Here is a 14301-nt window from a genome sequence, read left to right on the forward strand (position 1 = left end):
AGATGCTCCCTTCCTCCATCGATTTCAAAAGGTAAGATGGTTATGTTAGTGTAATGAGTTTGTGGAAAAAAAAATTGCGCTTCATTGTGGTTTTCAGTGATATCTGTTTGGATTCTTTTGTATTTGGAAGTTGTTTTGTTATTATTGAAACTGGTAAAAGTGAAATTGCAAAATTGTATGCTTTGATTCTATATGGAACAATATAGGGTAGTGTAAAGAGTAAAATAGATTACATTAAAACACTTCCTGTTTCTCGAAATTAATTGTCGTTATGCAGACTCGCTTGGATTTGCAACAGTGAAAGCTAAAGAGATATCGAAGCAGCCATTGAAAAAAGAGTGTTTAAGGTACGATTAATCTTATATATGTATTTTTAAAGTTGGCATATGGGCCATTGAAGATCAATCTTAATATACGAGTAAGGTTTAACAATACTTTCCACATATGAACTAATTCTATGAACTCTGCATACAGGATCAGGTTCCTTCATTTCAATCAGATTTGTGCATGAAACAATCATATATATAGATGAGCAGATAAGGAAAGCAAACAGTTAAGGATCAAGTTCCTTCATTTCAATCAAACTGTTTAATCTTGATTTATTTTTCTCCTTTAACAGTTTTGGAAGCCAAACTGTTTCAACAAACCCGGGTAACTTTTTTCTCAATTTGGATTATATTAAGATTGTTTGGTAGTTGTATATCTTCTAGGGCTAAAGTCGAAAGCTCCATTAGTGGCAGCAGCACTCAATATGGTACTCTTATAGACTCAAGTTTAGTTGTTTGATCGATTGATTCTAATGTTTTATTAGCATTTTAATGATTCTTTGTTGGTTACAGTTGATGGTGATCATAGTATCTTACACATGGTTTTTGTGATATTATCTTTTGATGGTTGCTTTTTTTGAAGTTGTGGGTATGGAATTATATGTTTTTAATGTTAAATCCTTCTGTTAATTGTATCACTTTGTTTCCAATTTGCAATTTGTTTAGAGTTCATGTTCTTTAAGGTTATAAGAAAGTAGAAAACAAGATTTTGTTATCAACAATATCTTTGAATGGAAAAAGCTAATCAAAATGCAGAAACTTCAATGGTTGCATTAACCGAAGCAGCTCCTCAGGTAAAGCTTTTACCAAATCGCGATATCACGGCTCAAATCCTTTGTTTTGATCTATCATTATGGTGTTACATGTCCGTATGAATGTGGATAGCCAGATGGCTCTTTTACAGGGTAAAATTTTATATTAATGTTTGTTTCTAAGGCCACACACCAAGTGTTAGATGTATTGCCTGAATGAGTAGACTTTGACGATATGTGCATTTGATCTATGACCCCTGCCTCCACGATTTGATACTCTTTTTTTACCCCACAATAGGAAACATGTGCTTATATTGCTAATTTTCGAATGTTGTGAGTGATCCACATATATACTCTGATTATATTTCTTAAATTCTTGGTTGTATGTATCTTGATTTGCTTTAGTCGTTGAGTTTGTCTACGATCCTCCTGCGTATGTTTCATTATGATTTTAGGTATGGTTTTCGTCTTTTCAATTTTTTTTGGTTTTGTTTTCTATGGTGATTTGAAGTACTGTTATTGGAAGTCATGATTACTCAAGGCGATTTGAAAATCTTATTATAAAAGCTTGCTTTAAAACTGTCTTTTAGCAGCTCAAAACCAACACATTCATCTGGTATTCATATGGAGACAATTCTTGAGTTCTTAAAGGTTTCACCTGCCAAATGCTCAAATGGTTTTGTATTTTTTTTTTTTATGTTTCGTTATTCTTATCCAGCACAATGCTGAAATTTTGTTTTGTTATAGGTTCTTCAAACACATACCGACTTGCAATAGAGGTAGAGTTCCTCATATATCACTGTATGTATAAAACTAATGAAAGACTTTGTCATCTACTTTCATATAGGACTTTGTTAGTTATGTTGATTGATTATGATCCCAAAAATTACCAACATTCTAAGGAAATGGAAAGACTGAATTTGAAGTTTACAAACAACAGTTCAAGGATGAGGAACAACGGTGCTCCTGGTTCATCAACACCTGAAGTATATGCAGATGATATAGAGACAGGGGCCAACTCTTATTTCCATCAAATGTTCTCTTATCAGTTGACGGTTGATGCAATGATTCAAATGCTATCCCGATTCAAGGAATTTAGTCCAACAAGTTTCATCGAGTAAACGTCGTTTGGCATGTTCTTCATCGAGTAATTTAGTCCAACAAGTTTCAGATGCAAGAGAAAGTAACCATAATGATGTTGAGGCAGGTGGTATTAATGTTTGACCAATGAAATCTTCTGCTGGCACTTGAGTTGCCAGTAAAGGTGAATGTTATGTGTATTATGTGTTTTTTCACATGGTCAGACATATTCTTATGATTGGGATTTTTCATTAGATGAAGAAAATCCTACCGTTTTGGACTGTATGGTGTTTCAATTTGCGTATTTGAACTGATTATCATGACTTGGGAGCATGATAATCAGTTCTAAGTGTACATATTCTGTTTTATCATGAGATTAACAAAGAATTGGACCATTTGGGCATTATTACCGCATATTGTTTGATAATGTTCAGCATTATGTCCATTAATGTTTATTGTTGTAATTTTGTTAGCAAGTTTATAATGTTCAGCATATGAAATTTTGTATTTGTATTGATTAATAAATTATGGTTAAAGCATTATGTACTTTTCAAGTTTTGTTGGTTTATTATAGTGTTTTGGTTTCATTCATTGTCTTTTCAAGTTTTTAGGCATATAATTAATAGTGTTTGTTGGTTTAATAGTAAATTTATATGTTTTATTCATATTTTTGGGCATATAATAAATGAATCGCAATCGCAATCGCAATCGCAATCAATTAATGAATAAAACGTAAAGCACTATGGACTTATGATTGTTTTGATTGAAAGATTGATATCATGGTCTAAAACAAACTCGTGTAATACACGGGGCATAAGCTAGTTATTTAATAAAAATAATTCGAGCGAAACCGAGCGATTAACGAGCGAGCGGACCTTTGCTCATGCTTGGCTCGTTTTCAAATCAAACCGAGCCGAGCGGCTCGTTTACAAACTAAGTAGGAATATTATGACTCCGAGATCTATGGACGTAGTTTTTAAAAGGCTTAGTTTTGCTATTCAAAAAGGGGTAGTGGCGCAGCTTGTAGCCCGTTTACCAACTATCTCGATGTAAATTATTATTCTTTAAAAGAATTGTCTTTCCTAGTAGGAATTGAACGATCATTTTTCGGACATTTTTCGAGCGATCCTCGATTATCGAGCAGTTTGGACAGCGCTAGTTATAATCACTAACTGGGCTAATATAAGCCCATATGCAAGGTAGGCCTTGAGGATCGGATCCAATTTCTTTTCATCCGAACATCGGACCACCACCACGTTGACTGCGATTATCAACAACCGGAACCCTAATTTCATCAATCTCTGCGTATATCGTACAAAACTACCCTAATTTCCGATGGCGATGGCTGCACTGAGAAGAGAAGGGAGACGTTTTGCACCTCTTGTTTCCTCTCCAAACCCTATCAATGCGATTCGATCCACTCTTGCTCCCGCTGAGTATGATCTTTTCTTCATTTCTGGATCTCGCATATGCTATATGTTTTAATATGTATTTGTTTGTTTTTATGCTTTTGATTATAGTTAATTTGATTTGCTAGGGTTTTTTTAATGATTATTTGTGCTGATCCTCTGTAAAACTGCTTGCCTGATTGATGTTGATATTCCGTTTGGTGATTAATTTTTCTGTTATTTTTATGGATCTTCAACTCAAACATATGATAATAACTGATATGAACGGTGTGTTTTTGTCAAATGATGAGAATTTCGATGTTGAAAGTCAATACTAGCAGTGGAAAGTTATACATAAGTTCACTTTATTAAGATTCAAATGAAATTTAATTGCACATTATTTGCAAATCCTGTTAGTGCTATTTGGTTCTCTATACTAGGACCGAACTTCGTTTGAGTGTGTTTTCATTGCATTTTAGTTTGTTGAACACTTTGTTATGGAAATATAAAAATAATATTCTTTGAATTAGGCAATTAGCAGCTTTTTTCATTTTCAAATTTTGAATCAATAACCTTCTGCATCATTTACATCAACCGGAGTCTATTACTAGGGTTCCTCAATATAGAGACTTTACGGTGCTTCATTTCGGAGCTAAATTACGCTTTATCTTAAATGCCAAAACAAGGAAAGTGGTAATGCTAAAGAAGGTTTAAAAGAACGGAATCGAGCCTTGAGGTGTTTTCCTTTCGCCTCACTAGGCGTAAGTGCGGGGCAGAATTAAAAAATAAAATAAGTGACACAGAAAGTCTAAAACACACATAACCCCATGAGGTGCACGTTTTCTTACTACCTTGGCCCTTAGAGGCGTACGTACAAACATAACCCCATTAGGCGCGCCCCATACGCGTTTTCTTACTGCCTCGCCTCGAGGCGCACGCCTCAACCGTTTTATAATCCATGATGCTAAACAAAAAGTGGATAGACATGTATCTGACTGTAAATTCCATTGATACGTTTTGAGAAATTGTACACCAATGTGGAGAATTGTAGTGTATTATTGAACTGTATGTGACTATAAATTCTGTGGTATGGTTGCTTAATGTGAAGTAAGAGGTCTGAACCATTAAGAGCCAGTATAATGCTTAACCATTCAGAGGCAAATGTCTGACCAATTTAGATCAGAGGTCTTAACCATTCAGACTCAGTATAATGCTTAACCATTCAGAGGCAAATGTCTGAACCATTCAAACATCTGCTCGCGAAACAAACAGTCTGAACCATTAAGTGCTGAACCAGTAAGAGGTCTGAACCATTAAGAGGCAAACAAACAGCCCCTAAGATTATGATATTAATGTGATACTGAGTACTAACACATACTTTTGTTTGTTAAAATGAAAGGGACGATTGTATACAATAATGAGTGTCAATATATATGTCAATCAAGCATATTTCTTTTGGTATATGATATGGAGATGCAACATTAAAGCAACTTTTAGCTTCATTTTGTATTAGTTTTGCTTTGAAACACACCAATTGTTGACTCCGATTATTTTCACAACAATAGTGTCTAATCAATGGTTATTTCATGTTTGGGTGGTGCTTGTAGGGAGCAGGTGGGCCTTGGGGTTCGCTCCATTTCGACTCAAGTTGGTAATGACCTTATACTGTTCTGTTTATGCTAACGTTGGCTGTCACTATTTTTAAATAGTATATGCTATCTATCATCTTTTAGTCATTGTACTTCTCTTCTCAAGTGTTGATGTTTTTAAATTTTATTTGGGCAGTAAGAAACCGTATGAAGAGTGTTAGAAACATTCAGAAGATCACAAAGGCCATGAAGATGGTTGCAGCTTCAAAGCTGAGAGCAATTCAAGTTAGAGCTGAGAATTCTCGTGGGCTTTGGCAGCCATTCACCGCTCTTCTTGGCGACACTCCAAGTATGTTTCTGTAAATTAGTATTTTTTATTATTATTATTCATTCTTAATTGCTTGCATCAACTTTTATATTACATTGTTTTATTAGGTGTGAATGTGAAGAAGAATGTCATTGTGACTATCTCTTCAGACAAGGGTCTTTGTGGTGGTATTAACTCTACTTCAGTGAAGATAAGCAGGGCTCTTCACAAGATCAACTCTGGTATTAATACGGAATACCTAAGAGAAATTTCTCAGTGGACTTAACGTGTAGTATCATCGGATGTGTCGGGCTATATTTTACTTATTTTCTTATTCTATGCAGGTCCGGACACTGAATGTAAATACGTGATTTTGGGAGAAAAGGGAAAGGCTCAACTGATCCGTGACTCTAAGAAAGACATTGAGTTGATTATGACAGAGTTGCAAAAGAATTTTCTGAACTACACTCAGGTAAGCTGGTGCAAAGTGGTCTGTTTGATTATTTTTCATAAACTATCTATCTACTATAATAAAAGAAACCAAGTTTTAGACACGTGTCATTCATAGAAGGTATTCTCAAATCTATACTTATCTTATATTAACTAAATAAATAAATAATAAATTAATATTAAATCTTATCATACTTTAATAAAATATTATCCTCGAATCTAAATTGTTAATTTAATATATTTTTAAAACAAATACCTCTTTTTCCTACTTATCTTATATTAAATATATAAATAATAAATTAATATTAAATGTTATCGTAATTTATTAAAAATATAACTTTTTTTATTAATTGGTATACAAAATTATATTTACTCAACTCGTGTAAAACGCGGGGGTTTTTAAAATATAACTTTTTTTTATTATTTACTATACAAAGTTACATTTATATAACACGTGTAATACACGAAGTTTTTAAATATATAACTTTTTATCATTTGTTATGTAAAATTACATTTATTCAACACGTGTAATACACTGGGTTTTTAAGGATACAATTTTTTTATTATCTGGTAGATTTTTCAACCCGACTATACACGGGTTTTTTAAAGATACAACGTTTTTAGTATTTAATATACAAAATTACATTTATTTAATATGTGTAATACACATGATTTTTAAGGATATAACTCTTTTTAGATCTATTCAACACGTGTAACATACGAGGTTTTTAAGGATGTAATATTTTTATTATTTGGTAGATTTATTCAACCCGATTATACATGGGTTTTTTAAAGATACGACATTTTTAGTATTTAGTATACAAAATTACATTTATTTAATCTGTGTAATACACATGGTTTTTAAAGATATAACTATTTTTTTTATTATTTGATATATAAAATTACATTTATTTAACCTGTACAATATACGGGATTCATAAAGATATAACTTTTTATTATTTAATATATGAAATTACATTTATTTAACCCGTGTAATACACGGGGTTCTAACCTAGTATATAAATATATCACAGATCTTTTTTGTGTTCAATATATATATATAGGTAAAGGATCCTGTAAAAAGTGGCTAAAGTGTAAGAAGTGTAAGAAATAATCTGGTGTTGACATGTGTCCATCAATTATATTAATGAATAAGGGTAATAATGTAATTTACTCCTAATAGTAGTTAAAGTCAATTAAAGGAAATTAGATCATGTGTTAACTATTTTAGGAGAAATTTTAGGAAACATATTATTTCTTACGATTCTTTCTCCCTCATCCCCACCAAAACCATAGCCCCCAAGATGAAACAATATGCCTCTCTCTAGACTCCGGTCACCGGAGTAAAGTCCGACGACCTTCTCCGGCCGTATTTCCGGCAAGCCGACACCCACAAAAGCCCCTCCCTTCTCTCCGGTGAAACACCTTCTCACCACCATGACACACCGTAACACCCTTTTTGTTCTTATCTTTTCGACACAACCCCACAACATCTTTCGCAAAAACCTTATACAATGTTTTTTGGATTCCAGATAAAACACCATGACTTGAATCATAGTCATGGTGTTTTAAAATCTGGGAATGTTTTGTATTGATAAAACACCATGACTTGAATCATAGATGTTTAAAACACCACGCCATGAACAATGTTTCCAGATAAAACACCATGACTTGAATCATAGTCATGGTGTTTTAAAATCTGGGAATGTTTTGTATTGATAAAACACCACGCCATGAACAATGTCTCCAGATAAAACACCATGACTTGAATCATAGTCATGGTGTTTTAAAATCTGGGAATGTTTTGTATTGATAAAACACCATGACTTGAATCATAGATGTTTAAAACACCACGCCATGAACAATGTATCCAGATAAAACACCATGACTTGAATCATAGATGTTTAAAACACCACGCCATGAACAATGTCTCCAGATAAAACACCATGACTTGAATCATAGTCAATTTTATCCAGTTGTTTTAAAACACCACGCCATGAATCTGATTACAGTTCTCTTTATGATAATGTATGACGAATATGCAACCAAAGACCTCCTACAATTAAGGTGAATCATCAATTCCGATATTTAAGGAAAATGAGTGAATGTAGGAGTTTTTGGTCGTGTATGATATGGTTACCATATTTCAAACATTAAAAAAGACACTATTGCCCTTCAATTTTACATAAGGTCCCTCTAATTAAAACACAATTTACATTTTTGTACCCTATTGATCTCAACCATTAGATCAAATATCCAATGGTTTAAAACACTTCTTACCCTTCTTACATTTTAGACACTTTTTACTATTAGATAAATATACTTATATATATATATATATATATATATATATATATATATATATATATATATATATATATTAATCTAGATAGTGTGACATATATTATTATTATTAGTATGGATTAAGTGTGTAGCGGTTATCCTATCCGACTGCAAGTATATGTATCAAACATTCTGTACATTTTCGTTTTTATCAATTCATATCCTTATGAACATAACATTCATTCTATCAAAACCCTAGAAACGCTAACAAAGTGGTATCAGAGCCACACGAATCGATCAATCGTACACTATGGAATACAGATCTCTGTTTCTGATTATATTCCAACAAATGAATTCTGCAACCGGTATTCAATCGCAAATTCCAAAACTTTCTGGGCAGAATTACTATCACTGGCATATCCAGATGAGGGTTTTACTGGAATCTCAAGAATTATGGAATATTGTAGAAGATGGGTATCAAGCATTAGGAACGAACCCTTCAGAAGATGCTATCGCTGCATATCGGGAATCAACAAAGAAAGATAGAAGGGCTCTACATATCATATTCCAGTCGGTTAATGAAACAGTGTTTGAACGTATCGCTATGGCAAAAACATCAAAAGATGCATGGATCACGCTGCACAAATCTTACAGGGGTGAAAATCGCGTCAAAACGGTAAAATTACAAACTTTAAGATGTAGTTTCGATACATTAAAGATGAAAGAGGGTGAGACTGTGGAAGATTATTTCAATAGAACAACTTTAATTGTAAATCAATTAAGAATGAATGAAGAACAAATAAGTGAACAGCGTGTAGTAGAAAAAATACTACGAGGTCTGACTCGAAACTTCGAGTCTGTGGTCATTACTGTGGAAGAAACGAAAGATTTAGAGAGTATGTCCACCGAAGAACTCATGGGCATACTCTAGTCCCACGAACTACGGATGAAACTGTATGAAGATGTTCCCATGGAACATGCATTTCAAATGCAAAACTCAAACACATATAGATCCGGACAGAATATGAAGGGACGGGGCAAGAACAAAAGCAGATCTTGGGGCTCTATAAGATGTTTTAATTGTCAGAAACTTGGACATACGGCCAAGTTTTGTCCGAAAAAGGATGTAAGCGAAAGATCTGACAATGCTCTAATTCATAAGGAAGATGAATTAGACGAGCAACAAGATGATACCATGTTTATGATTTTCAACATGGAGGAGACGATTAAGGAAGATTGCTGGTACTTGGACAGCGGGTGCAGCAATCATATGACAGGTAATAAAGGCCTGTTTGTAAAAATAGACGAATCACTTCAAAAGGGAGTGAGAACGGGGGATGATAAACGATTAGAAGTTCAAGGAATCGGAGAAGTAATAATATCTATAAAAGGTCAGAAAAAGAAGGTTCAAAATGTATTCTATGTGAAGGGATTAAAACACAACTTATTAAGTGTAGGCCAATTACTACAAAAGGGTTACAAAGTAGAGTTTATGAAGGAACGGTGTACCATCAAGGATACAAACGATTGTATAATAGGAATCATTAAAATGACAAACAATAAAATGTTTCCTTTGAACCCTGAAAGTGACATATCACTTGCACTATCAATGACGACAACCGATTACTCTACTCTGTGGCATGAACGTTTTGGACATGTAAACTATGACACTTTGATTGGAATGGGAAATAAAGAACTAGTACGAGGCATACCAAGAATCACAAAAGGTTCAACTATTTGTGAAGGATGTGTTTCGGGCAAACAGGCTAGAAAGCCATTTCCAAAGAAGTCAACATGGCAGACGAACAAACCTTTACAGATAGTTCATACCGATATATGTGGCCCTATGAAAACGGAGTCTATTGGTGGATGTAAGTACTTTATTACATTTATTGATGATTTCACACGAAAAACATGGGTGTACTTCCTCAAGTTAAAATCAGAAGCTCTAAGTTACTTCAAACAATTTAGAGCACTTGTGGAAAAACAATCGGATCTTAACATAAAAACACTAAGATCTGATCGGGGAGGTGAATACTGTAGCATAGCATTCCAAGATTATTTAAAGACGAATGGAATACACCACCAACTAACGAATAGCTATACCCCTCAACAAAACGGGGTAGCAGAACGGAAAAATAGAACTTTGATGGAACTTAGCCGAAGTATGATGAATATGAAGGGTTTACAAAATAGTTATTGGGCAGAAGCCGTAGCCTGCTCTACTTATATTTTGAACCGAACAGTAACGAAAACAAGACCAAATGTGACGCCATATGAAGCTTGGAATGGACGGAAACCGAGTGTGGAACACTTCAGAGTGTTTGGATGCTTAGCGTATGTTCATGTTCCAAAACAACTTCGAAGTAAGCTTGACATCAAGACCGAAAGAACTGTATTTGTAGGTTATAGCACAAATACAAAAGGGTATAAGTTATATAATCCTCTAACCAATAAGATTATAGTTAGCCGAGATGTCATCTTTGATGAAAATAAGGCTTGGGTGTCTGAATCTGAACCAACATCAATACCTTTTTTGATGAACAATGGAGATAGTTCAACTACAATGTCTCAGTCAAATCCAGAACCTATGCAGGATATTTCTGGTGAATACGATGATACTGTCGGAAATTCTGAAATAGAAGTAACAGGTGAAAACTCTACGAGAGGACAAACATCAAGTTCAACCCACGAAATTCAACATAATGATGAATCATCTACAGATTCAGAAAATGAAGTGATCAATACTCGAAGTATAGGAAGTATTTACAGAAACTCACGGGAACTTACTGAAGAAGAGATTTCTCAAAATATGGTAGAAATCAAACAGTCAATTTCGTTCTTTATGCAAACGCAGATCCATCATCTTATGAAGAAGCAAGTAAAGATGTTAAATGGCAAGAAGCTATGGACAAAGAAATGGAATCCATATACAAAAATCAAACATGGGAATTAGTAAATCCTCCGATGAATCAGAAACCAATAGGTGTAAAATGGATTTATAAGACTAAGTTTGATGAGCATGGGAACATAGACAAATACAAAGCAAGATTAGTAGTAAAAGGGTATAACCAAAAACATGGAATAGACTATCAGGAAGTCTTCGCTCCTGTGATTCGGTTTGAAACGGTCAGACTAGTTCTAACTCTAGCTGCAAGGAACGACTGGTATCTACATCAAATGGATGTAAAGACGGCTTTTCTCAACGGAAACTTAAATGAACAAGTATATATAGAACAACCCAAGGGATATGTCATGAAAGGAAAAGAAGAAAAGGTATGTCTTCTTAAACGTGCACTGTATGGACTAAAACAGGCTCCTAGAGCATGGTACAGTCGAATCGACAACTACTTTAAGTTACACGGGTTCAAAAGGTGCACATATGAACACACCTTATACATTAAGGACACCAATGAAGGAAAATTGGTGATATGTCTATATGTGGATGATTTAATCATAGCTAGCAACTCTATGAACCTAATTAACTCCTTCAAAAGTATGATGAAGGAAGAGTTTGAGATGACTGATATGGGAAAACTGCATTATTTTCTTGGTATGGAAGTTACATATGAAGATGGAAACATAATTCTCTCTCAAAGAAAATACATGCGAAATCTATTAGATAAATATAGAATGACTAATTGTAATTCAGTCTCCACTCCCATGGAATATGGAATAAAATTGTCAAAAGATGATTCGGAAGTATTTGCTGATGAAGGAACATATCGAAGCCTTGTTGGAAGTCTCATGTACCTCACCAACACCAGACCAGATATAACATACGCTGTAACAAAAATCAGTAGGTTTATGGAACATCCAAAGAAAAGCCACTGGGAAGCAGGAAAACGAATACTCAATGACAGTGATTATGCAGGAAATGTGGATGACAGTAAAAGTACTTCAGGTCATGTATTTCTTCTAGGGTCAAGTCCAATCTCCTGGCAATCTAAGAAACAGAAAGTTGTGGCGTTATCATCAACAGAAGTTGAATATATGGCTTTATCTTTAGCCGGATGTCAAGCAATTTGGATCAAAGGTATACTTGATGAAATTCAAGGAAGAATAGAATATCCAATACCAATTTATTGTGACAACAAGTCCACAATATGTCTTGCAAAAGATCCAGTTTACCATGGCAAGAGTAAACACATTAGAGTTAAGTATCACTTTATTCGAGACTTAATCAAGAAAGAAGAAGTAGAGGTATTGTTCTGTGCAACGAAAGATCAAACTGCAGATATCATGACTAAAGCACTGCAAAATAAAGATTTCTCCAGACTGAAGGCTCGTCTCAATATGGAAACTATCTAGCTTACGGGAGGGTATTAGATAAATATACTTATATATATATATATATATATATTAATCTAGATAGTGTGACATATATATTTATTAGTATAGATTAAGTGTGTAGCGGTTATCCTATCCGACTGCAAGTATATGTATCAAACATTCTGTACATTTTCGTTTTTATCAATTCATATCCTTATGAACATAACATTCATTCTATCAAAACCCTAGAAACGCTAACATTTACCATATCCCTACCCTATATATATATATATATATATATATATATATTAATCAGTATCTTTGTACCATAAGCATGTTCATTCAATTCTTTTTTTGATATAATATGTTTTCAGTCAAAACAATAATATAGTGATTGTTTGTTACATATCCAATAACTTTATTGGTTTTTTGTTCATTTTTCTGATACATAACTCTTTTGCAGGTATCTGTACTTGCGGACGACATCTTGAAGAATGTGGAATTTGATGCATTGAGGATAGTATTCAACAACTTCCAATCTGTTGTCTCATTTCTGCCTACAACAGCAACTGTGTTGTCTCCTGAGGTAAACAATGTGTTATAAATTATTACCGTTTTGCCATTACATGGTTATAGCTGGATGTGATTTTTTGAAGATTGTGGAAAAAGAATCTGAGTCTGGAGGAAAGATTGGTGACTTAGATTCTTATGAAATCGAAGGCGGTGAAACCAAGTCAGAAGTTCTTCAGAATCTTGCTGAATTCCAGTTTTCTTGCGTAAGCATTCATAAATTTAAAACTTAGCGGATAATTTATTTTTCTGGTAAGATTGGGTAATTTTTCATTATGCTAATAATCAGATTATCTTTTGAATTGATCAGGTAATGTTCAATGCGGTTTTGGAGAATGCATGCAGTGAACAAGGAGCTCGGATGTCTGCCATGGACAGTTCCAGCAGAAACGCTGGTGACATGCTTGATCGTCTCACTCTTACGTACAACAGGTCTCTCTCTCTCTCTCTCTCACTCACACACACACACTGTGTCAGATCAATAGTGTTTGGTACCAACCGAACCATCCAAACCAAAGCAGTCAGCTGGTTTGAAATATATAAGGTTCGGTTCACGATTTGATGGCTTGGAACCTGGTTTGTCATGTAAACTGAACCGGCCGTAAATCTGTAATATTAATACTTTTTTTAATTTTTGGGATATTGTTTATGTATTTATTCAAACTAACAAATTTGAAAGTGAAAAACAATACAGTTTAAGACCACCCAACCTGGCCTGTTTGGTTTGCTGTTTTTTGAAACCGTTTAGCCAAATGATAATGGAATAAATCCTAAAAAAAAAGAAATTATTGTTCTATATTTTGTTATTTATGCTTTGCTTCACTTGCATGACAGGACCCGTCAAGCATCCATCACAACTGAGCTCATTGAGATTATTTCTGGAGCATCTGCATTGGAGGGTTAATTGTTTTGTGATTTTCTGTTACGTTGGCGAGAGTCGCCGGATGATCACGAAATAAAACCATTTTTTGGGAAAAAAAATTATCAGATAATCTGTTTTAGACGTCGCAAATTGTTGAATCTTAATTTTCAAGCTATTTAACAAAGTGGTGCAAGAAGAATATGATGTAAAAGTGAAAAGGTATAAGACCAATAAACGTGAGATATGATAAAAGTCAGTTTAATAAACGTTGTATTTTTATACAACTGAGTTGTGAAATTAAATGAAGTAGTAAAACAACGTTATTTGTATAGAAAGATTATTGAATCTCTTGTAAAAACCAAGTGCGTGAACTGTAGATGGAATTTACTTTGTTTAAAGTGGTTCATCGTGTTCTGAGTTCA

At 34.0% G+C, this 14301-nt stretch overlaps 1 protein-coding gene across 1 annotated transcript; it reads left to right on the top strand.

The window, feature by feature from the left end:
* Positions 1-3355: 3355 nt before the first annotated feature.
* LOC110895303 (ATP synthase subunit gamma, mitochondrial) lies at positions 3356-14301 on the top strand. Its single transcript, XM_022142590.2, has 9 exons — positions 3356-3594; positions 5154-5197; positions 5332-5484; positions 5571-5684; positions 5787-5914; positions 12911-13033; positions 13104-13223; positions 13328-13449; positions 13852-14301. The coding sequence occupies exons 1-9, from the start codon at positions 3494-3496 to the stop codon at positions 13919-13921; spliced, it is 975 nt and encodes a 324-aa protein (XP_021998282.1). The 5' UTR covers positions 3356-3493; the 3' UTR covers positions 13922-14301.

The sequence above is a fragment of the Helianthus annuus genome, chromosome 12 (assembly GCF_002127325.2).
Source record: "Helianthus annuus cultivar XRQ/B chromosome 12, HanXRQr2.0-SUNRISE, whole genome shotgun sequence".
In the NCBI taxonomy this organism is placed as follows: domain Eukaryota; kingdom Viridiplantae; phylum Streptophyta; class Magnoliopsida; order Asterales; family Asteraceae; genus Helianthus; species Helianthus annuus.

What these genes read in the sequence shown, in the direction of transcription:
- LOC110895303 (XM_022142590.2), top strand. Translation starts at nt 3,494, where the DNA reads ATGGCGATGGCTGCACTGAGAAGAGAAGGGAGACGTTTTGCACCTCTT. An exon ending in TCTTCTTGGCGACACTCCAA is followed by an intron (nt 5,485 to 5,570) that starts GTATGTTTCTGT and finishes TTGTTTTATTAG; the next exon opens with GTGTGAATGTGAAGAAGAAT. An exon ending in CAACTGTGTTGTCTCCTGAG is followed by an intron (nt 13,034 to 13,103) that starts GTAAACAATGTG and finishes GATTTTTTGAAG; the next exon opens with ATTGTGGAAAAAGAATCTGA.